The 26,485-nt window shown below is 34.9% G+C and overlaps 1 protein-coding gene across 1 annotated transcript in view; it reads right to left on the bottom strand.

Annotated features, from left to right (window-relative positions):
• Positions 1–5,479: 5,479 nt before the first annotated feature.
• LOC127798385 (uncharacterized) overlaps positions 5,480–26,485 on the bottom strand; it is a 46,905-nt gene continuing 25,899 nt past the window's right edge. Inside the window, exon 2 of the mRNA XM_052331918.1 lies at positions 5,480–7,155. Within this exon, the coding sequence (XP_052187878.1) occupies positions 5,709–7,155 (1,447 nt within the window). The 3' untranslated portion in view covers positions 5,480–5,708. The remainder of the gene's footprint in view (positions 7,156–26,485) is intronic.

The raw sequence follows: 26,485 nt of genomic DNA, 5'->3' as shown, positions 1-26,485 counted from the left end.
CATTCCCAAGAAAATAGGGGCGATACAATACCCCGCAAGCACTTATAGAATTAAACCTTGGAAATCTCCTATTTAATTTAATTAAATTTAATCTATACAACAAATACCCACAATGCAGGTAAATAACTTATAAAACCAAATCAGGCTAAGGAAGGAAACGAAATCCATAAATCAAAGGAGATTCACAAAGGGAGTAAGGAGTTTGACTTAAATTAACTGATTTCATTATTTATATGCCCACACGTCCCTAAATTAATGCATGCTGCAAGTTAGTTTAATTTAACCAAAAATTAATAAATTACACCCCAAATAAAATTCTAATCATACAAATTTATTCACATAATTTACTCATATTACTTGAATAATTAAACTTTAATTTACTCATTTTTTTCTTTCTTTTTTTTTTGAATTTTTCCTCCCCTTTTTCATGGTTGCGCATTGCTTCTTCTCCAAGCCTGAACCCTCTAATTTTGCTACCAAAATCATGGCTTAAAAGCCACAAAAAAAGAGCACCAGAGACTACTGCGTGGTAGCCCAGTGCAAGCCACAGGCACCCAAAACGGCATCGTTCTGGCCTGAAGGAAATGGCTTGCACTGGGCTACCACGCGATAGTCTCTAGTGCTCTTTTTTTGTGACTTTTCAGCCATGATTTTGGTAGCAAAATTAGAGGGCTCAGGCTTGGAGAAGAAGCAGCAGCACGCAACCATGAAAATGGGGAGGAAAAACTCAAAGAAAAAATGAAAAAAATGCAGTTTAATTATTCAGGTAAGATGAGTAAATTATGTGAATAAATTTGTACAGTTAGAATTTTATTTGGAGTGTAATTTTATTAATTTTTTGTTAAATTAAACTAACTTGTAGCGTGTATTAATTTAGGGACGTGTGGGCTTATAAATATCGAAATCAGTTAATTTAAGGCAAACTCCTTACTCCCTTTGTGAATCTCCTTCGATTTATGGATTTCGTTTCCTTCTTAGCCTGATTTGGTTTTTGAAATTATTTACGTGTGTTGTGGGTATTTGTTGTATAGATTAAATTTAATTAAATTAAATAGGAGACTTCCGGGGTTTAATTCTGTAAGTGCTTACGGGGTATTGTATCGCCCTTACTTTCATGGGAATGATGTCGAACCTAGTTTGGGCTAGGTTCTTAGGGAGTCAGAGATGGTTGAGGATGCCCTTTAGGGTGAGTTGTTGTAACCGGAAATCTTAAAATTTGCTTATGGGAGTCGTAGGGTGTGGGATACAGAGCTATTGATTGTCAGTCGTTGGTTCGTGGTAATTGATGGCTAGATGTATGGACATCAATTATCAGTTGTTACGATAGCATACACGGGTCGGTAAGATGGTATCGCCGGACACCCACTATTGGTGTTGTACGTATCATAATGTTATTATGATTTTATTTTATGGGGTAACGTATTGACTATTTGGTGACACTGGAGTGAATCGTCATCGAGCTGAGAACTGTTATCAACTTGTTGTTCCTAGTCATGGATTGTCGACTGATAGTTGGTCACTGTCGACCAGCTCTGCCATTATATGACATATTGCATGACATTATAGTACATGGGATTAGGTTTACATTAAGAATAAAGTTACATACTATATATTGAAAAATATTTTAATTAAAAACTAATTATATTCTTTCTTCAGTCATGTTTTTCAAATACTCTTAGTGTTTTATTTCTATTACTTTTTTTATTTTTTTCCTCTTTCTCTATCTTTTATACTTTTTTTTAATTAATTTGAAGTCGTAAAATCAAATATCTATAAAAGAACTATATTTTAAAATAGTTAAAAAAATTATATTAATTTTAAAAAGTTTATTATTCAGTCACAGACAATCACCATCACTAATTCTCTTCCATTTGCGACGGGCAGATGCTCGTTACTATTTTGTTTTGTGACGGACAGTCACCCGTTGTAGATGATTATTGATTTACTTTTCTTTTAAGAGACTTATCATTTTTAGCTTAAAGAATATATATAAATTAAAACTATAAATTAATTAGTAAAATATTTTATATAAAGGAATCTTCAAATGCATCATTTATGGGTCTGACGGAATTCATAGGTATAGAAAAAAAACACTATAAATAGATATTTTTTCTTTAGAGAATATTTCAATTGTTAATACGATATATAAGGATCGCTACTACAAATAATATTACAGCATTGATTGTGAAATATTGATTGCTTGTTGAATCTTGTGAATTGGGTGAAAATATGATACTTCAAATTCAGAGTTTTATTTACTATTTATATATATTATTGAGTATAATATATTATATTTTTATATATTATTTATATTTTATAATTTTTATAAAAATATTTGAAAATTTAATTTTTAAATTTTTAAAAATTTTAAAATAAATAAAGAGCAAGGGTTTAGGGGAATTGTTTTTTTTTTTTTGGGAGGGGCCGGGGAGGGGGGGTTGAGGTTTAGCAATGAACAATTACCCATCGCTAATCCCCCATCCCAAGGGGTTAGTGATGGGCATGCCAGTCTCTACTTCCCTACCCTTCCCGACCCCCAAAATTTTCCCCTCGCCTGGCCCCCTTTTTGAATTTCCCCTATAAATTCCCTTCCCCCATCCCTATTTGTGCCCTATCTCCCTTCATCTTTCCCCTCCATCTTCCCCATTTGTCTCCCCTCTCACCCCTCTTTGCATTCTCTGTATCACTCTTAAAGTTTTGTCTAATTAGTTTTTTTTTATTATAGGGTTTTCATTTAGAAGATACAAATATCAACAAAACAGTTAAGGTACTTTTTTATTCTTCTGTGTTATATTTTTTTATTTCTTTGTATAATATATTTTAGTTTTTTTTGTCTAATTTTTTGTTGTTGTCGAGTCTTTATTTAGAAGATACAAACATCGCAAAACTGTTAAACATATTTTTTTATTTTTCTATGTATTATACTTTTAGTTTTTTCTATCTATTTTTTTTTTTTTTTGTAGGGTCTTCATTTAGAAGATATGAACATCACAAAACTGTTAAGGTATTTTTTTTATTTTTCTATATATTATATTTTTAGTTTTTTGTTATTTTAACTTTTGAATGTGTTATGGGTATTTCCCGGAAAGAGCTAAGCGGGTTGAATTCAACCCTGCAGGCCGGCCCAATCACTCGAAGCCCAACAGGCCCAAGGTCGAGGTCATCAGTTCAAAGTCGCAAGACTGCGGGACCAATAAGCTCACAGATCGTGAGACCAATCAGCTCGCAGACCGGCCATTCAACTCGCGTGAGTGAGAAGACCACTGAGTAATGTTGGCCTAGATAAGATGGAGAAAGTGAAAGTGGAACAAGAGAGAAAAGTGAAAAGTGAAAAAGAAAGAGGCTAAGGAAGAAATCTAGTTGCCTATAGCAGAATGCATACCACTATAGAACCGCTATAAGAATTAGTTTATGGAGCTCATGGTCCTACAGTGGAATGCATACCGCTATAAGACCGCTTTAGGAATTGCTATTTGGAGCTCACGGGTCCAAATAAATGGAAACGAGAGTCTTCATTGTGCACGACTTTAATAACCTAAAAATCAATATATAAAGAATTATTCTTGAGGGATTTAGAGAGTTTTTGGATGGAAGAAAAGCGAACGAAATATTAAAGACTATACTCTTGGGTTGTATTTTTCCTTTCTTTCTCAATTCTTTGCTATGGATTCTGTAACATCCCGTTCGAGCGATAGGAAGGACTGGAACAACTTACCCTGATGGGCCTACACGAACTTCCCAGGGGGGTCACCCATCCCTGGATTACCCCACGTCAAGCACGCTTAACTTGGGAGTTCTTTGCCAACATTCAGCCCAAAAGGTATCCAGCTGGTGTTGTTTCCTTCCTTACACTATCCTCGATATATACTAACTTCTCTGGGCTCTTGGGGTATTACAGATTCAAACTCTTTTCCTTTTCTTTTGATTGCAAGAATGTGTTGCAAAGTGTTTATAGCTAGGGTGAATGATGAAACTTTGACTTCTAATGGTTTGATTTAAAGTTACTCGGTTTGTTATTTCTTATTCATTCGGGTTGATTGCTTGTTATGTTCATAATGCCGTTTTGATGCTTGATTATCATTGAAACGTATTTGTGATTTGTATTGCTTTCGAGAGATTCAATATAGATTAAACATGGTAGCAAATAACGTAGAATCCTATAATAGGTAAAGGTACAGTTATGCCCTATGAAATCATTTTGTGATGATCTCCATGATTCAATGCATGTTTATATGTTCGAAGGTTGACTAGAGATAATCAGTCTTACATATATACATAGAACCGAATGACCATTGAGAGAGGCTTTTGATTGTAACTGGATCATCGATTTTCAACCTAAGATGTGGAATAGTAAAACCCGAGTAATGAATAATTGAATGATAAAAGGTCGACGATGGATTCACAAACCCTAATGCCTTATCCTTAGGAGTTTTTGAATCAAAGAAATTGTTCTAGTTGCATTTTTTATTCGTAAATTAGTTTTCATTACAGTTGAAGTTATTGTTAATATGTGTGTTAGGTTAAGGTTAAATTAGTAAGAGTAAACGTCAAAAGTTAGTTCTCGTTAGTACGACACTCTATTCATCACTATATTACTTATCACGATCCGTCCACTTGCGGGATAAAATTAGGCGGACAAAGAGATAAAACAATAACTATTTATATATTAAGACAAAAAGTAGAACACATTAATATAAAATGTCACATAAAACATAATTAATAATTATTAAATAATGTTTTCATTCTTAATAACATTTTCCTCTCAAACATAGACGTGAGAGGAGAATGTTATTAACAATCTTGAGGTGTAGAACCTTCCTCTGCCTCCATGCATCCAAATCCTTAAGCACATGTTGAATCAGCCCAACAACACCATGCATCTTTGAACCTCTTTGCCCTTCGTCTCGTTATCGACCCATTTGGAACTTGAAGTGGATCTGCATGCTTGCATGCCTCCATTTCCATGCGTGATGGCCTCATCATTTATACTTTTTAGGACTTATTTCAATCAACGTCTTTTCCTGTGGAATTCGACACCTTAGAAATACTTCGTAGGTTATTACTTGCATTGACCCCGTACACTTGTGGCTTTATCACTCTATCTGGGAGTGATCAGTCACAAATACATTTATAACAAAAAATATTATTATAATTGCAACTGTAACAAATATTTTTTATCAAAAAATAAAATTTATCATTAAAATGTTCATCAATTTACCTTTAATGTTGTATAAATTATGACAAAATAACTTTATTATGACAAAATTAAATTTTATTGTGATAGGATATTTGTCACAATAATGATGCCAACGGTGACAAACAAATATTTGTCACAATGAACTTATTGAGACAAGATTATTTCGACAAACTCCATGACGGAGACAAATTTTAAATTTATAATGATACATTTTTGATAAATTTCTTGTAGTAGTACTCTTTGGTCCTTTTCCACCTTCACTTTATCAGCTCAAATAGAATATTAGACATGCCACATATAATTTATATATTCTGACATCAAGATACATGAGAAATATAATGTCACTGGGCTATGCGTGCAGTATACATTATTGTAGATTAATAAAAAGAAAACAGACATGCTTCCATGAAGGAAGCAATTTTATTTGTGGAAACAACAACACACAGAGTCACAGCACAGAGTCCTTGTAAATCCCTTCTTTCCCAGTGGAGATCGATTTTATTGGTTTGGTTCACTGCAGCTTCTCTTCTTTGGTTTCAAAGTTGAAGTTGTAATAATTAGAACCAGTGAAAGTGCCACCTTGCACTTCAGTTATGACAGTCTTCCCATTATAAAGAGTGTCCCTTTGAAAGAATGAGAAGGGAACGTCACACTTACCATTTGTTGCAATTAGATTCACCGTCACCTTAGTCATTGGAGGCACAACAGCTTTGTGTACGACCTCCACTACACTGGTCGATGTCGTGGTCTTTCCCCACTCCCCTCCAAATTGAACTTCACCAGATAATTCAACCTTTCCGTTAAAAATGAGTGGAAGGCCAACATCGAAGGTGGCTTTCGCACCTAACTTGAGTGAACTCGAAATCTTCCAAGTAGTAGTCCTGGTTTCTGTATAGGAAAGCTTCACGTCTAAAGTGGTGGATTGCTGGCTATAGTTGGTGGCAGTATTCCTGGTCGCAACAAGGATGCTTTCATCGTACACCCTGGAATAATCAAGTTTGTATTTGACATCATAAATTTCTCTTGTCATGACAGGCTCTTCCACTATTAGCTGGGCCTCTTTGGTAACAGAGGGGACGGCTGCGTTAAGGCAGCTTGTCTTTCCCTCGGTTGTGAGCCTCTTGCAGAAATTATTGTTGCCCAAGTTGAGAAGAGCAATTGTACGATCGTCGACTTTGACGGGGCGAAACAAGGTGTCCAGCGGGGGGTTAATGGTGTCAGCGCCGTGATCAGAATCCGCCCAAATCCAATTTGGACTGCGCCTCCAAAATTTTTCGGAACTAGTAGGCTTTATGCGGACGTTTCCGTCATGAGTAACAAAGATCTCGCATGGCACAGTTGAATCACCAATATCTTTAGTTGCGAACTGCATATATGGGTGACCCTCGATCCAACGAAGACACAGATAGTGATCGTTGTCCCCTTTGAAAGCCACGTACTTGGGCAGAATCAGCAACGACTCCCAATCAATGACCGTGAAGATATCACGTCCATTACCATCAAAAACGTTGTAGTTTGCCAACACGCAGCGACCAAAAACTACTGCTGGATCCCAACTCAACCGCCATAAACATAGATAGCATCCTGATTGGACATGCATGATTCGAACCGTGCTCTCTACTGCGTCTACAGAAATAAGCTTGAACAGTGTGCACGACTCCTTGGATTGGTCTTCCTCTGGCTTGTCAGCCGTTGCAGTAATCCAGTTCTCCTCCTTTGGATTTCCAGTGATTGAACGATTTTTTGTTCGCACCCAGTATTTGTTGTTTTCACAGCTCCTTAGGTGCACCAAGTCACCTATGGCAGCTCGTGCACTTGCTGGTCTCTCCACTTCAAATTTTGCATATGGGCTGATAGCCTGAGTTTCCGAAAATGAGAGATACCCATCAGCAGACTCCCCATTTTCATGGATGTAGCCCAAGTATTCGTTCTTCTCATTGGATCGGAGCACGATAAACCTTGGCAATGCCATTCTTTTGCTACTCTCCTTTTGATTTTGTTGTCTTGGTGTTTTTTGCTCTTGTGCTTGCTTACCTGAACCTCCCAAGCTATTTATATCCAAAATTTCTTGTTCTTTTTTTGAATTAGATAATGCAATGTGCACGTGAACACATGTGATGATCGAATCTCTATCATGGGAACACATATTTTAACACCACATAACATTATAGAAAAATAAAAATATTCCCACGTTTCTTTTTCCAACAATAAGAAATGCATTAATGCTTCACACGCCCACTATATAATTCCATACCTACTCTTTTCTTGTTCTTTTTGAATTGAATAATGCAATGTATATGTGAACACATGTGATTGTACTTAGACTCCTCTATGAACATATTAATTAGTATATATAATTGCATTCCTTACTCTTTTCTTATTCTTTTTGAATTGGATAATGTAAAGTCCATGTGAATACATGTGATTGTACTTGGACTCCTCAAACATATTAATTAGTATATATGAAACAAAATCTCGAGAAAAACACGAACATGGATGCTAAAAGGTTTGTGATTTGATATGAACCATCGGATGCTTTAGGATGGAACTAAGATGGTAAAAATAGAAAGAGGAATGGATAAGATTGGGGGTAGGGTTGAGCTCAAATTAATCACGTGGCATCAGAAACATATTGAACACCCATCTCGAAAAGCACAATCCAAACCCTTCTTTTCAAAATTTTAAATATCTTTTCATCATTTAAATATATTTAATGAATTATCAAAATATTAATCAGAAATCAGATGAGACAAAGCAACAGTGAAGATCTCCATGCACGCAATGGAAATTCTAATCTTTCCAATGGAAATATTAAATTTTTAAATTTTTAGTGGAAATATTTTGAAATTCTATTCTTTCCAAGGAGAGAGATATCATAAATTTTTAGTTTTAGCTCTTACTCAGTGGAAATTCTAATCTTGTCTCACTCCTTGTTTACCATCTCCAAACCCTAGTCACTTCACTCTTTGGTCCTTATCCACAGTCACTTTATCACCTAAGATATAAGTCAGCAATTGCCAGCTTCTAAGTTAAAAAAGGGAGTAGAAAATTGGGCCATTAGTTTTTATCTACTCTATATTTTTCTTTTTTTTTATTAGTTTGATTGGTTACTGAATCTATTTTTTTTTTAATTATTTGACAGTCATTGTTTATGTAATTGTTGGATGAGATATAATTTTCTCTCAAGTGACTGAGAGGAAACTAAGAAAGGGAATAGAAGAAAGGGAGTTATCAGAAAATGAGCCACGATCGCAATTCATAGCAAAATTAAAGTATGATCTCCGAGTAAGGATATGCTCGGTAGAAACATAGAGAATGCCATTTTTTCCCCTAAAAATTGCCTCTTATCTAAGGATTTTAATTTTCTCGTGATAAACTAAAAGAAAAAATGAAAGCTTTGGCTGTTTATAGCTTTCGATATTGTGGTTTTTGAATATTAATAATTGGTTTTTTTTATAATATATATAAATACGTAAATAGAAGATTTTTTTTTTTTTTTTATCTTAAGGGGGTACTAATGGCCGGATTACATTTTGGTATCTAAAGGAATTCGAAACTACTTACTAATTGGCAATAAAAGAGCGAAAATTTGACTTCAATTAAAGTGATTATCACCGTAACTTTGCGGGCGAACATATGGAATAATCAAATCTCTACACATGGAACATGGACTTCAATTATGCATTTTGTTCCTTTTCTAGCTTACACATGGAGCACGTGTGCAATTATATATTGGACGGATTAAAATAATGTTCATTTGACTTCTTTTAATTAATTAGGATTTCGTAGTTATACCTCGACTGCTCTTTGAAGATATTAATTAGTATGGAACAAAATTACGAGAAGAACATGAACATGGGTGCTAAGCGCTTGTGATTTGAGATGAAACAAACATCAGATGCTTTCACATGGAAATTAATGATGGTAAAAGAAAGAGCAATGGATAAGGTTGCGGTAGGGTTGAGCTCCAATCACGTGGCATCAGAAAAAACACTAAGGTATAGGGTTGAGCTCCAATCACGTGGCATCAGAAAAATATTAATATATATATATATATATATATATACAGGTATGGTTTGTTAGAATGGTCAAAATAAGAGGGTAATACAAATGAGGTTGAAATGTTTTTTTGATTCAAATGAGGGTAATAAAAATTTATCTTTTCTAGAACGTACTTTTACCCCATTGATGTTTTACCCAATCTCCTCCTAATCTTGTATTAAAATTCTTTCAAATATATTCTTTTTAATTTATGACAAAAAAAGAGAGACTTTTGGGTATTTTATAAAATATTATCATCATCAGAAAATGGGAGATTGATGTTTTTCCTTTGATATAATTTTGATGATGACAAACAATTATATTTTGATGATGAAATAAAATTAAGAGAGTTCAATGTTAAAGAATTTTATGATTCCAATATTCTTTTTTTTATGTTATCATTTAACGATTCAGTTTTTATAAAAAGAATAGTCGACTATGTGTTTGTGTTCTGTTGACTATGTTTATGAATAGTCGACTATATGGTTTAGCGTTGTCGACTATGTGAATGTGTTTGTCGACTATGGGTAATTTGTGTTACAAGATAGTTGACTATACTTTCTTGTCTGTCGACTATATCTTAGTTTTACTTGAAAATATAGTCAACTATATATTATCTTCTGTCGACTATCTCTTTTCATAGAAAACTTCTAACGGCTAATTTTTCAAATTTCAACGGTTATAAACGGCTAGTTTCAAGCAAAGCTTTTGGAAAGTTTATAAATATATAATGAAAAAAAAATCATTAATACATTAAAACTCATAATTTAGATTATAGTTATTCATTTATATCCTTATTTATTTCGCATTTTATCATGTATATTTAAAAAAATAAAGATGAATGCAAAAATAACCAAAAATAAGTAGAATTATTTTAAGATCAATAAAATGAGCATTAATTTATTTTGGAATACGTCAAACAAATAAAACTAATTCAAATAAGACAAAAAGAATAAAAAAATTTAATGCGAAAAGAAAAATTCTTATCTGTCTGAATTAAATTGAAAAATATGTGTTTTTAGATTGGTTCAAATAATTTGATTAATTGAAGCGTACTAAAACTAATTCAAAAAATGCACAAAAGGATGTACTAAAAAATATAATATTTTTTCATTGTACACACACACAATATATATATATATATTATATTTTATGGAAGGTCACAAATAATTAATTGGATGTTAATTTCATTGGTAACAGTTAAATTAAGAGGACTGAACAGGAAATTTTGCAAAATGTTACGAGCCTGATTAATTTAAAAATTTAAAAATTAATTGTTCTTAACTTTGAAGTTTAAAAAATAATTTCAATAATAATGTGTGTTTCTTTTAATAAAGTAAGAAGAATTTAATATTTTTGTCAATTTTATTTTCGGATGGAGTTTTTGGGTTTGCTAAAATACTCTTGCCTGATTGAAATTTTTTAGTAGAAGTTTCTCGGGGGGGGGGGGGGGGGGGGGGGGGGGGTGTTCTCTCATATTAAGATATTAAGACAAAAGGTTGTACTAAATCAAACGCACCCTCCTTAGTAACTGAAAGTTTCTACCTATGATGAGCCATGTTTCGGACCCGCACCGCCTCCTCGTCCCTTCATCCCTTCAACTTCTTTGATCTCAAAATTTAGATTCTTTCTTGTTCAACTAGCTAGGCTTTAATTAAATTTAAATCACTTAAAAAACTTGAGCCAAGGCTTGAAGTAGTGCTACATATTATAGATTCTTCTTTTTATTTTTATATATTGGATTGTACTAATCTTACTGGGCTCAGCCCAAATAGCAGGTCCATGACTCGGCCTTGAGCCCGATCTCCTGGCCCGACCTCAGCTCAACGACAACTCAGTAGCACCTTCATCCTTATCACCGTACGTTAAGATCTCCATGCTTACAATAAGCTTCAACGGCACCTCCAGATATCCCGACCCTATATCCCCATCAACGCTGGATATCTCGTCCCCTCATCGCCTATTTAAGTTGACCTCACCGCGAACGTACTGAGGATTGGACCCTTCGCGTCTCCTATTTAAGTCAGTCTCATCCCCAGTTGAGGTATGTTTTTTTTCAGCCCTACTAATATTCTGTCACCTTCAATCATTGTTTACTTGAGCGTCAGAATGCTTGTAGGTGTCATGCACCCCCCCGCCATGTAAACCACAGTAACCAGCTCTGTCGTCGCCTTAAGCTCACCGTCTGATCACCCCCTTTGGGTCGAAAGGAACATTTAACGCCCATCTTGGGGCCCAGTAAAATTTACATACCCCATACACTCACCAAAACATTCCAACAACTCTACTCACAAACTAGCCATGGCAAGAACGAGAAGCCAAAACAACATGCCCCCAACCAAGAAAACCTAAACATCAACCATCACTTGCTAGAAAAACCCAACAAATATGGAGGTTCTTCTCCAAACCAAGCGGTAGCTCGATCAAGCCAAAGAGGAACGGGCATAAGAGCTTACAATGGTATTATGGTTATACCACACCACAACGCAGTCTTCAACGATGGAGACCCCCTTTAGGATCACCTATGGAGCCGAGGCCATGATCCCGGTGGAGATCGAAAAGCCAAGGCCCCGCAAGCAGTACTTCCTAGAAGACACCAACAAACTCAAGTGAAGAACTGACCTCGACTTCCTCCTAGAAGTTCAGGACATAGCGAACATTCGCGAGCAAGTGACCAAACAAAAAGTAGCCTGGAAGTACAATGAAAGGGTCATACCTCAAAGCTTTAAAGAAGGTGACTTAATGCTGAGGAAAGTCAAAATAACGAGCTAAGCAACAACCCAGAGAAGGAAACCTTAGTGCTAACTAGGAAAGCCTTTATCGAGTCATCTATAACCTTAGTTATGGAGAACACTACAAAAAATTTATAATTTAGTTACAGATTTAGCGACGGAATTTTTTTTTCGCTAATTAGAGACATCTCAATGGCGGATATTCCATCACTAAATTTTAGCGACGAATTTGCCACAGAATATGTCGTCGCCAATTTTTTTAATTTAAAATTAAATTTAGTGACAAAATATTCTGTCACTAAATAATTTTAAATATTATTTATTAAGTTTTTAAATTTAGCGACGGAATATTCTGTCGCTAAATAATTAAAAAGGTTTAATTTATTTTTATTTTTTAGCAACGGGGTTATCCCGTCACTAAATTTTAATTTTTTATTTAATTTATTTTTATTTTTTAGCGACAGGGTGATCCCATCACTAAATTTTACCCTTTTATTTAATTTATTTTTATTTTTTAGTGGTGAGGGCAATCCCATCACTAAATTTTATATGTTTTATTTAATTTATTTTTATGTTTTAGCGACAGGGGATCCCGTCACTAAATTTTATATTTTTTATTTAATTTATTTTTTATTTTTAGTGATAGGTAGGGGTGAGCAAAAGTTCGGTTAAACCGAACTAACCGAACCGAACCGACAAATTTGGTTAGTTCAATTCGATTTTTCAAAAGGGCCGGTTCGGTTCGATTGTTTTTGTCGTTAAAAATCAGTTATTCGATTTAGTTTGGTTATTTTAGTAAAAATAACCAAAAAATCGAACCGAACCGAATACTAATAACCCCCATCTGTCGAAATGAATCGTCGTCCTCCCTCATGCAGGCACAACACCCCATGTCTGCAACTGTCTTCTCTTCTCTTCGTCATTCTCTCTCTAAGACTCTATCCCTCTCTCGCCATTTCGTCTCTCTTCTCTTTGAGATCTGGCCAGCCGCAGCACTACCTCATCTTATCTCTTCATAGATCTCAGATCAGGTCGTATGCACTACCTCAGGGTCATCTCTTCGTCCCTTCTCTCTTCCTCCGCCATCCCTCGCCGTCGCCGATGGCGAAGACGAAGGCTCTTCGAGGCTTCATAGATTAGGCCGCCTCATCTCTTCGTCTCTTCTCTCTCCCTCCACCATCCCTCATCGTCACCGATGGCGAAAACGAAGACAAAGGCCAGAGACGAAGATGACATCGATGCGAGTTGTTGCCGATGGCCAGAGACGAAGATGACGCTGATGCTAGCTACTTCCGATGACCAGAGACGAAGATGATGTCGATGGTTTTTAGGTAAGTTTTCTGGGTACAACTTCTTTTTTACATTGAAAGTTTGAAACCTAGATTTACTAAAATTTAACCATTAGATGCTTTTAATTTTTGGGTATGTGGGTCACCGTGGTTGGGGGAATCCGATGATCGATTTCGATCATCGGAATCACCAGCCGAATATGTGGCCGGCGACAACAGCAAGGCAGTCTCTTGGTTATTTTTGTGTTCCAATTCGTTTTCGGTTCATTTTCTGTTCAATTCGATTAGTATGGTATAGACTTCAGTTAGTTCGGCTTCAGTTAGTTGGGGTGGGTCAGTCGGTTCGGTTCGGTTATTACATATAGTTTGGTTCGATTCGATTCATAATTTTTGATCAATTCGGTTCGGTTATAATTGATTGCACACCCTTAGTGATAGATGATCCTGTCACTAAATTTTATATTTTTTTATTTAATTTACTTTTATTTTTTAGTTATTGGTGTGATCCCTTCACTAAATTTTAATTTTTTATTTAATTAAATTAATAATTAGAAACTTTAGTGATGGTACAAATTCGTCGCTAAAAAAGAAAAAAATAATTAAAAAAATAAAATTTATTAATTATCTGTTAAACTAAGATTAAATAAAAATTAAAATTCTTTAGTATTAAATACATATTTTATGTATTTTATTTACAAACTAAAATATGTAAATTGATGTGATATTATAAAATTTATAATAACAAATATGTATTAAACTAATTTTTAATCAAATAAAACTTAAATATTTAAGAGATTAATTAATTACAACATTTAAGTGATACATTAGTTGAGTTAAAAATTTACAACATTTATTTTTTTAAGTATTAATTTATGAATTTAAAAGAATTAAAATTTAAAATCTTAATTTAAAATAAAATAAAATTAAAACGGTTGGCAACTAAATGTAGTATATAATTAATATGTGTAGTGTATCTATTAAGGAGGCTCCAAGCTTGGACGGTCACGAGCGTGCGCGTGTGCACGAAGGGCCAGGCACGTGCCATAATTATTTTAATTTTTTTTAAATAAAAGTCAGCCATAGAAACGCCTGTCGCTTATTAGTGACGGAACTATTTCCGTCGCTAATTCTAATTTTTTTAATATTTAATTTTTTATTGTGTATTAGCAACGAAAAACTTTTCGTCGCTGAATAGTGACGGAATTTTTCATCGCTAAAATAATTTTTAAATCTTTAAATAATTTTTTATTTTTTAATTAGAGACAAAAATTTTCGTTGCTGATTTGTGCACCGTCGCTAAAATTTAGCGACGCCATTTTAGCGACGGGAAGCTGACTGTCGCTAAATTTTTTGGCAATGGATTTTCTGTCACTAAAGGCCGTTTTTCTTGTAGTGGGATACCACTTGGCCGAGCTCTTGGGACAATCTTTACCGTGAGCATGGAATGCAACCAGCTTGCGAAAGTATTACAACTAAGTGGTCATTTAGAATTCATTTGTTGTATTATTTGTTGATTAATCTTATTTGTTCTATTTAAGGATTCATTATGTCCATTTCTTTTAGCATTCATCAGTTATGTATTACCCGACTACACGCCAACACATTTCACAATGTTAATAAAATTAGGTGTCATTCAACTCTCCCATTTGTCTCCTCTTATTTCAATATATGATCTTTCCGAGCTATGATGTTTTGCCTTTGATATAATTTTGATGATGAAAAATAATTATATTTTGATGATGAAATAAAGTTAAGAGAGTTCAATGTTAAAGAATTTTATGATTCAAATATTCTTTTTTCATGTTATCATTTAACGATTCAGTTTTTATAAAAAAAATAGTCAACTATGTGTTTGTGTTCTGTTGACTATGTCTATGGATAGTCAACTATGTGGTTTAGTGCTGTCGACTATGCCTGTCAATAGTTGACTATGTTATTAAGGATAGTCGACTATGCTTGTATAATCTGTCGACTATATATGGCTTATATCGACTATTTTTCATTCTATCGACTATCATGTAAGGATAGTCGACTACGATTTTTCTTTTGTCGACTATGTTTATATATGATTTTTAAAATCTTCTTCATATTTTTGTATCTGTCGACTATGTGAATGTGTTTGTCGACTATGAGTAATTTGTGTTAGAAGATAGTCGACTATGTTTTCTTGTCTGTCGACTATGTCTTAGTTTTACTTGAAAATATAGTCAACTATACATTATCTTCTGTCGACTATCTCTTTTCATAAAAAGCTTCCAACAGCTAGTTTTTCAAATTTCAACGGTCATAAACAGCTAGTTTCGGGCAAAACTTTTGGGAAGCCTATAAATACAACTCAATGATGATCAAGAGAAGACTAATGGACAGGAATGAAATGATTTGAGCTTACTGTTATTCTCATTTGTATTTAAAATCGTCTCTGCTTTATTTTTCCCTCTTCAAGGTTTTGATCTAAATATGTATTCATTCATTTAAGCCTTGTTTCATTTTTAAAGACATTGTAACTAAGAGATTCATCTCTTAGATTCTCTCCAATTGTACATTTCTTGTATTTCCTAGCTTGTGTAGCTAGATGGCTCATTTGATTGGGAGGTTTGTAAATTTTCTAGTCGAGAACTAGAGGACCTACTCGGTTTGAGTAGGGGGTTGATAGTGGATTATTTTGAAAATCCTTAGTGAGGAGTTAAGGTAGTGAATTAGACTTGGGTTAAGCCGAACCACTATAAATTCTTGTGTTCATCTCTTACTTTTGATTTTATTTCATTTATTATTTCAAACATTTCAATAATCCTCACTTGCATCAAATTTTTCATCAAAAGGATTTCAAGTTTCTATCATGTTTTTTTTTTTAAATATCCAATTCATCCCCTCTCTTGGTGTGTGCCTCATCATTTCAGTTTTAACAATTAGTATCAGAGCCTCATTCCAACTATTTTTCATTGGTTTAACAACCTAGGGAAAAAAATCTTGTCAAATGACACATATTTTTGGCTCATCAAAAGTTGAGAGTCAAAGCACCACTCGTCCACCTTTCTTTAATGGTACTAACTTTAATTTTTGGAAAACAAAAATGCTCATCTATCTTATGCAGGATACAAGCCTTGTCCAAGTGATTAAGAAAGGGGTTACTTTGGCCGATATGAAAAATATGGAGACTTGGACAATAAAGGAAAGAAGAGATATGGAGATAAATGCAAGAGCCATGAACACTTTGTTTTGTGCTATTTGCATCGAAGAGTTCGACCTAGTCTCAACATGCAAAACGACAAAGGAGATTTGGGACAAATTAGAGATCACTCATGAAGGCACCAATCAAGTCAAGGAATCAAATGTAAATTTACTAATTCATGAGTGTGGATTTTTTTCTATGAAATCTTGGGAACCTATTAATGAAATGTTTACTAGGTTTAATAATATTGTCACAAATTTATAGGCCTTAGGAAAAACTTTTTCAAATGGAGAGAAAGTTAAAAAAATCCTTAGAAGTCTACCCAAGGAATAGGACCCCAAAGTGATTGCCATTCAAGAGGCTAAAGATTTAGATAACTTATCTTTTGATGATTTGTTTGGATCTCTCATGACTCACGAGATCATGATGAAGAGAGATAATGATGAGATAAATAGAGATAAGAATCTTCTTTTCAAAGTTTCACACTCATCTAGTGATGATGATGATGATGATTTGATGATAATTACTAGGAAATTCAAAAGGTTTCTCACTAGAAAAAGATTGAAAGAATTGGAAAGAAGAAACCTAAGGAAGAAGAAGGATAAGTTTGAAGGGGAGAAATATAGAAATGCAGTTAAATGTTATAGATGTCAAAAGTATGGGCATATCATATCCGAATGTCCATCATTTAAGAGGTATCAGAAGAAGTTCAAAAAGAAAATGGATGATTCTTCTTTTGGTGATGAATCCCAAGTGGAGGAAGTGGTCAACCTATGTCTTATAACCAACATAGAAGAGAATCCATCCCATTCTAGTGATTTAATTTTAAGTTTTACTCTTGATGAATTGCACGATGCATTCAATGATTTGATGAATGAATTTGAAAATATCAATATGAAAAACAATGTCTTAAAGAAGAAATTAAAATCTTTAGATAAAGAAGTGAGCTTATTGAAAGAAGAAAAAGATTCTTGGAATAATGAGAATAAAATGTTGAAAGCTCAAAATGATGAACTTCAAGAGAAAAATAAATGTTTAAAATTATCTCTTGAAAAAACCGACAAAGAGAAAGAAGAATTGAAAATGCTCTTGAGATTCAAAGAAAATATTTTCATAAAAGAAGAAAAGGGCAAGGTGGCTTTGTGAAAAGAAAACAAAATTTTGCCTCACATTCTAAAATCACTTGTCATTATTGTGGTCAATGTGGGCATTCTGTAAACAAATACTTTATAAGAAACCATCCTACAAGATATAAACAAATATGGGTTCCAAAAGGAAGTTTCAACACTAACTATGGTGACCCCAAAGAGGGTTTGGCACCAAAATCTTGTAGATGAGTTATTTTTTGTAGGTTTGCTTGACATCTAAATGAAGCTCAAAGTGAAATATTTATGGATGAATCAAGTTTGAAGGAAAGAGGGTTGAAGGAGAAAATTAACCCCAAAAGATGCTCATTTTTATTTTGCCAACAAAAAGTAAGAGAGATTGTTAAACTCAATTTTGGTGGTATATTCTCTATCCCTAAACTCTCCATGATTATGATGATTTTGAATCATGTATTGCCTTTATGATTTTACTTAAGAATGTGTATCCAAAATTTCAATCATATTAGTTTCTAAAATTAAGAGGGAGTTATAGTATTAAAATGATTTTCAAATTTTATGCTTTGATCAGGGGGAAGAATAAATCTTTTTGATATGTGTTATTAAGGGGGAGTTTGTAAAAATTTATCTTTTCTCAAATGTACTCTTATCCCATTGATGTTTTATCCAATCTCTTCCTAATCTTGTGTTAAAATTCTTTCAAATATATCCTTTTTGATTTATGACAAAAAGGGGGAGACTTTTGGGTATTTCATAAAATATTATCATCATCAGAAAATGAGAGATTGATGTTTTGCCTTTGATATAATTTTGACGATGACAAATAATTGTATTTTGATGATGAAATAAAGTTAAGAGAGTTCAATGTTAAAGAATTTTATGATTCCAATATTCTTTTTTCATGTTATCATTTAACGATTCAATTTTTATAAAAAGAATAGTCGACTATGTATTTGTGTTCTGTTGACTATGTCTATGAATAGTCGACTATATGGTTTAGTGTTGTCGACTATGCCTGTCAATAGTCGACAGAGTCGACTATGCTTGTATAATCTGTCGACTATGTGAATGTGTTTGTTGACTATGGGTAATTTGTGTTAGAAGATAGTTGACTATGCTTTCTTGTCTGTCGACTATGTCTTAATTTTACTTGAAAATATAGTCAACTATATATTATCTTTTGTCGACTATCTCTTTTTCAAATTTCAACGGTTATAAACGGCTAATTTCAGGCAAAGCTTTTGGGAAGCTTATAAATATATAATGAAAAAAAAATCATTAATACATTAAAACTCATAATTTAGATTATAGTTATTCATTTATATCCTTATTTATTTCGTATTTTATCAGGTATATTTAAAAAAATAAAGATGAATGCAAAAATAACCAAAAATAAGTAGAATTATTTTAAGATCAATAAAATGAGCATTAATTTATTTTGGAATACGTCAAACAAATACAACTAATTCAAATAAGACAAAAAGAATAAAAAAATTTAATGCGAAAAGAAAAATTCTTATATGTCTGAATTAAATTGAAAAATATGTGTTTTTAGATTGGTTCAAATAATTTGATTAATTGAAGCGTACTAAAACTAATTCAAAAAATACACAAAAGGATGTACTAAAAAATATAATATTTTTTCATTGTACACACACACAATATATATATATATATATTATATTTTATGGAAGGTCACAAATAATTAATTGGATGTTAATTTCATTGGTAACAGTTAAATTAAGAGGACTGAACAGGAAATTTTGCAAAATGTTACGAGCCTGATTAATTTAAAAATTTAAAAATTAATTGTACTTAACTTTGAAGTTTAAAAAATAATTTCAATATTAATGTGTGTTTCTTTTAATAAAGTAAGAAGAATTTAATATTTTTGTCAATTTTATTTTCGGATGGAGTTTTTGGGTTTGCTAAAATACTCTTGCCTGATTGAAATTTTTTAGTAGAAGTTTCTCGGGGGGGGGGGGGGGGGGGGGGGTGTTCTCTCATATTAAGATATTAAGACAAAAGGTTGTACTAAATCAAACGCACCCTCCTTAGTAACTGAAAGTTTCTACCTATGATGAGCCATGTTCCGGACCCGCACCGCCTCCTCGTCCCTTCATCCCTTCAACTTCTTTGATCTCAAAATTTAGATTCTTTCGTGTTCAACTAGCTAGGCTTTAATTAAATTTAAATCACTTAAAAAACTTGAGCCAAGGCTTGAAGTAGTGCTACATATTATAGATTCTTCTTTTTATTTTTATATATTGGATTGTACTAATCTTACTGGGCTCAGCCCAAATAACGGGTCCATGACTCGGCCTTGAGCCCGATCTCCTGGCCCGACCTCGACTCAACGACAACTCAGTAGCACCTTCATCCTTATCACCGTACGTTAAGATCTCCACGCTTACAATAAGCTTCAACAGCGCCTCCAGATATCCCGACCCTATATCCCCATCAACGCTGGATATCTCGTCCCCTCATCGCCTATTTAAGTCGACCTCACCGCGAACGTACTGAGGATTGGACCCTTCTCGTCTCCTATTTAAGTCAGTCTCATCGCCAGTTGACGTATGTTTTTTTTTCAGCCCTACTAATATTCTGTCACCTTCAATCATTGTTTACTTGAGCGTCATAATGTTTGTAGGTGTCATGCACCCCCCCGCTATGTAAACCATAGTAACCAGCTCTGTCGTCGCCTTAAGCTCACCGTCCGATCACCCCCTTTGGGTCAAAAGGAACATTTAACGCCCATCGTGGGGCCCAGTAAAATTTACATACCCCATACACTCACCAAAACATTCCAACAACTCTACTCACAAACTAGCCATGGCCAGAACGAGAAGCCAAAACAACACCCCCAATCAAGAAAACCTAAACATCAACCATCACTTGCTAGAAATACCCAACAAATATAGAGGTTCTTCTCCAAACCAAGCGGTAGCTCGATCAAGCCAAAGAGGAACGGGCATAAGAGCTTACAATGGTATTATGGTTATACCACACCACAACGAAGTCTTCAACGATGGAGACCCCCTTTAGGATCACCTATGGAGCTGAGGCCATGATCCCGGTGGAGATCGAAAAGCCAAGGCCCCGCAAGCAGTACTTCCTAGAAGACACCAACAAACTCAAGCGAAGAATCAACCTTGACTTCCTCCCAGAAGTTCAGGACATAGCGAACATTCACAAGCAAGTGACCAAACAAAAAATAGCTTGGAAGTACAATGAAAGGGTCATACCTCAAAGCTTTAAAGAAGGTGACTTAATGCTGAGGAAAGTCAAAATAACGAGCTAAGCAACAACCTAGAGAAGGAAACCTTAGTGCTAACTAGGAAGGCCTTTATCGAGTCATCTGTAACCTTAGCTACGGAGAACACTACAAAAAATTCATAATTTAGTTACAGATTTAGCGATGAAATTTTTTTGTCGCTAATTAGAGACATCTGAGTGGCGGATATTCCATCACTAAATTTTAGCAACGAATTTGCCACAGAATATTTCGTCGCCACATTTTTTAATTTAAAATTAAATTTAGCGACGGAATATTCTGTCACTAAATAATTTTAAATATTTTTTATTAAGTTTTTAAATTTAGCGATGGAATATTCCGTCGCTAAATAATTAAAAAAGTTTTAATTTATTTTTATTTTTTAGCAACGGGGTTATCCCGTCACTAAATTTTAATTTTTTATTTAATTTATTTTTATTTTTTAGCAACGGGGTGATCCCGTCACTAAATTTTACCCTTTTTATTTATTTATTTTTTATTTTTTAGTGGTGAGGGCAATCCCATCACTAAATTTTATATGTTTTATTTAATTTATTTTTTAGCCGGCCCATGACTTGGCCTTGAGCCCAATCTCCTAGCCCGACCTCGACCCAACAATAACTTAGCAGCACCCTCATCCTTATCACCGTACGTCAAGATCTCCACACCTGCAACAAGTTTCAACAGCGCCTCCAGATATCCCGACCCTATATCCTCATTAGCACTGGATATCTCGACCCCTCATCCTTCTACAATGGCTGGCCAATATACCGGGATTAGACCCTTCTCCTCTCTTATTTAAGTCAGCCTCACCGTTAGTCGAGGTATGTCTTTTTCACCCCTACCGATATTCTTCCACCTTGAATCCTTGCTTACTTGAGCGTCAGAGTGCTTGCAGATGTCGCCCAGTCGTGTAAACCACCGTAACCACCTTTGTCATCGCCTTAAGCTCATCGTTCGATCACCTTCTTTAGGCTGGAAGGAACATTTGACACTCATCGTGGGGCCCGATAAATTTTACCTACCCCATACACTCACCAGAACATCCCAACAACTCCATTCGCAAATCGGTCATGGCCAGAACGAGAAGCCAGAACAACATGCCCCCAACCAAAAAAACCCAAACACACCAACCATGTAATACCCCATATTTTCATAAATTTGCCATGTAATTTAGATGAGTTTAAAATACCGAAAAATGACTTGATAGTAAAAAATAAATCGCCGAATCAACTGCAAGGAGTACCCCGGGGCTTAGATGCCTAAAGAAAATGGTACATTAGTAACGAGTGTCCCGAGATAAGATTTATAACATAGAAAGAAATTGGATCTGAAATGATTTTTGGTACAGCTAGGATTCAGGCTGAGAAACTAAATGATAGTAAGGGATTTTCGGGAAGTCAATGGGAGCCCGAGTAGGGCTATATTAAATATAAGAAATAACCCTTAAGAGGTTTCAAGAAGAAACATAAGGATTTTCGATTAACATATGATCCTACGTATAATCAGGCCTAAGTGTAATTTATTAATTATGGCCGAGGCAGGTCAAAACAATGGTTTTTCTGAGTCTTCGAGGGTGGAATGAAGGGTTTAAATCTTATGGGGCTTAGTGGAATAGTTGGATAATTCAGGGGCTTGAGGATAAGGGTCAAAATGCAAAAGAAAGTTTCAAGGGGGCCAGAGTGTAATTTTCGAAAGATCTGCACAGGCATGGCCGATCTGGCCGTAAGCTTGGCCTGAAAATCCAGATAAATGGTAGCCAAATCTCATCAGGGCATGTCCAAGGATGGTCTAGAAGGCATGTGAGAGAAGCTATGGTCAGTGATTGGCCACGAGGGGGTTAGATTTAGCCTATAAATAGCAAAGGTTTTTGGCTAATTTTAGAGCAAAAAATTGCTCAAGCTTGAGGGTGAATTGAACGAAACCATTAAGGGTCTTTTGATCCTTGAGTCGAGATGAGAGTTTCTGGAAATTTGAGGCATTTTGGAGTACGTTTGAAGGCAGTTCAGGCTTGGCTAGAAAGTCATGCATGATGGCCGGACCGGGTCTGGTTTTGCTCGATTTAGAAGCCCTCTGGTGGTTGTTTTGGGCACCCAAGGGTACCTTTGTGATTGACTTGGAGAGAGCTACTAGTTGGTGTGGTCAAAAAAAGATTTCGGTCGTCGGCTAGCGAGGAGCTCACCAGAGAAGAAATAGAGCGTGGCCTTCATGCGCTACTACTATGCGCAGTTCACGCGCCTGGCGTGTGGGGACGCGTGTAATACCCGAAAAATTTTCGGGTAAGAAATATGAGGTTTCAAAGGAAATCGGTATTAGAAGAACCCGAGAAAATATCCGAATCGACTAAAGAGAACGCTCGGGGGCTCATATACCTAAAGAAATAGGCATATACCTATTAAGAATTTCAAGAAATGATTTTTAACATCGAGAGAAATTGGATCAGAAATGATTTTCAGTACAACTAAAAATACAGCTATGATTTTGACTGAAAAACTGAATCAATGCAGGAGACCTTCTAGAGGTCAATGGAACTGCAAGAAAGTTCATATTTAGTATGTAGAACAACCTTTCAGTGGTTTCAGGAAGAAACAAAAGGGTTTAAGGCCAAAACGGAGATTCGGGCATAAGTGCAGTTTTCCGAAATTGCCTGAGGGAGATCAAAACAATAATTTCTTGGAATCTTCGAGGGTCAAATGAAATTTTTAGGACTTGAGGAACTTAAATGCAATTGTGCAAAGTTGAGGGGTTATGTGAAAAAGGGTCAAAATGGGAAAACCGAAGTTAAAGGGCCAAAGTGCAATTTCAAGAAAACTTCCAAAGCATCCATGGCCGACCAACCTTCCAATCGCCGAAATCGGCCGTGGGAGATCCAAGGCAGTGGCTGGGGGGCCTCTGGACAAGGCCAAGACAAGCTTCTTGGCCAACAAATGGCCAAAATGGCGTCAAAATCGGACCAACTTTTGGCAAAAAATGGCCAAAAATTTAGCCATTGAAATGGCAAGATTGGAGCTCTTTCGGTGGATTTTGGACTCATTAAAGGGAAGAGGAGACATCAAAGGCTTTGGGTTACTCGAGATTTGTCGTTTTGGGGTTCGAATTTGGCTATAAATAGAGGATATGGTGGCCTAGAGTTTTGCAAGATTTGAGTTTCAAATCGACCTCGTTTTTTAACAAATTAAGGCACCAAACCATAGGAATTTTGTTTCCCATGAGGTGAGGATCATTTCTGGAAAGTTTGAAGAATTTTGGAGTTCATTTGAGGGGTGATCAGAGCTTCGCTGGAAAAATCGAATCTCGTTGGAGTCGGACTGATTTTTGTTCGGATGGAGGTTTTCCAAGTGTTGTTTCAACCTCAAATTTGGCCAGAGTGATCAAATCAAGGTAAGTTATCTTTTGGTATAGTCAGTTTAATTTTCCAGTGTGCCGGCGCCAAAAAAGATGATCGGAGATAATTTTTATTATTTTTAAAAGTTAAAAATAAAGAAAAATAGAGTAAAAATAGAAATAAGATGGATAAAATTCTGGAAAAATGTCCATAAATATAGAAAAAATGAATTGTTTACTTTTATGAATTTTTATTTTGGAAATTTCATAATAAAATAATTATTTTGAATTTTTGAAAGAAAACTTAATTAGAAAAAAATAGGAAGAGGTTTTGGAAAATTCCAAAAAAAATTATGGATATTATAAATGTTATCTTAGGAATTTTTATGAAGAAACAATTTAAGAAAATACTTTATTTGGAATTTTGGAAGAATTTGTGTCTATAAAAAAATAGAGGAAAAATAAGAAAAATAGAGAAAAAAATAAGGAAAAGTCTAGAAAAATTAGATTATTAATTTTTATTGAAAATTATTGGCCATGAAGTGATTTGGCCAAGGATCTTGACAATTTGTATTATTTTTTAGATTGACACGCAAATCGAGGCAAGTCAAATTTCTATTTTAAGGTGAGTAGTTTTGTCCCTATAACCCATATACGATATGGTTACCTTTCTATGCATGATATCTACGTATGTTATGATCATCTTCATATACTGTTACATGAGAAGTCGTGAGGTATGCATGACATAATATTATTGTCATATTAAACTCGTACATGGGATTGGGATATCACCCTAAGAGTGTAACTGTAATTTTCCAATGGCAATTGATGGAACAACGTTAGGATTATCTTGCAGAGGTTTGAGATTCTGCCTAGGGTTCCGTGCCGGGTTGGTGGGCTAGGGAAGTTACACTAGGGTATTTGTTTAATGTCTATGCATCATTCATTCATTCATACTTATATAACCCTCACTTAGAAGATTTCATCTTCCAATATTGGACTATGTCCCTGGAATATTCCACGTTCGAGGGGAGACAAGCAGCTAGAAAGGTAAGGAAGTGATGGAGGCATGAGCTTGACGGAAATTTGTGGCCCCCACGTAGGGTTAGGACTATCTATTACATTCAGTTGTATTATTTAAGGTTTTAGCAATATTTGTAATATTATGTTGGGTGAACGATGTGTATGTACCCACGTATATTATGTTTTCAAGGTTTCTTCCAGGTTCTGATCTTGCTTCTGTTTATGTTTAAAATGTATTACTCATTCACCATGTTTGGGAGTGTTAATGTATAAAAGTTATGTTGAGGATTTATTGTTGGTTTATGTTTGATGTAAAAAAAAAAAAAATCCTAGCATATATTAATGCCTTGTGAGGCGGGGTGTTGCAGCGCGTGCCTGTGAGGTATTTTCCCATTTTTTTTCTAAAATGCTTAGAATATTATTCTAGGATTTTTGGTGCAAAAATATTTGGAAAAAAAGTTGTGGAGATATTTATTTTAGAATATTAGTGAGGAAAAATGGGAGAAAAATTGAGAAAATTATGAGAAAAAATAAGTTCTGATGCCTATTTAAATGAACAAGATTATTAGGGTGCCTTGAGACTTAAGGTGGAGTGACTTGTGCAAATTTTGAGATTGGCATGCAAATCGAGACAGTGCATGCTTTTCAAGAAAATCTGAGTTGCGAATAACGGTGAGTTGTTCAATCCAATTCTTGTGCATATTCTTGTTACTTTTGATCACTTTTGATTTATTGTGGGTGGTACGACCCTATACTCAATTTTGTTCCATACAAATGGTTGACCCGTGATAGGTTGATTTCATGTAGATGGTTCATCCAAAATGTTTTTGCATGTGTATTGAAATTCATGCATTGAAATGTTGCTGTTCGTAATTCATTGATATATGTTGTGGTTATGGCATTGGCATATCTTTTGTATTATTCATGAGGGATGTCGGGATGTCAACCTGTGTTATAGCAGTTGAGTGATAGCACTAAGGAAACGTGCCAATGATCAATGCCCATCTATGACGAGGGCTGAGAGTGGACACCACCCTTGAGAGTCAAAAGTGGCGGGGCTGAGAGTGTACCCCACCCCAGATTCCTTTGAGCGACAACATTATTTCCAAGGTGAACGTGGATTCATAGGGATAATGTTGATCATCCGGTGGCCAGGGTTTGTGTTGATGAGGCCCGGAATGCCTTTGAGTGGAAATGTAATGATGACGGGGTGATTCCCGGGTTCATGCATTGATGTTTCTCCTCTTAAGCTAGGGTTGTGTTTTGCCAATATGTTGGTATGGTTTGGTTGCCTCTAGAGAGATTTACTCTTTCCCCGTAGTATGGGTTAAGC

The sequence above is a fragment of the Diospyros lotus genome, chromosome 3, assembly GCF_014633365.1.
Source record: "Diospyros lotus cultivar Yz01 chromosome 3, ASM1463336v1, whole genome shotgun sequence".
NCBI classification, from domain to species: Eukaryota; Viridiplantae; Streptophyta; class Magnoliopsida; order Ericales; family Ebenaceae; genus Diospyros; species Diospyros lotus.
Note: the sequence above shows the minus strand (reverse complement) of the source record. Positions and strands in the feature narration are given on the sequence as shown.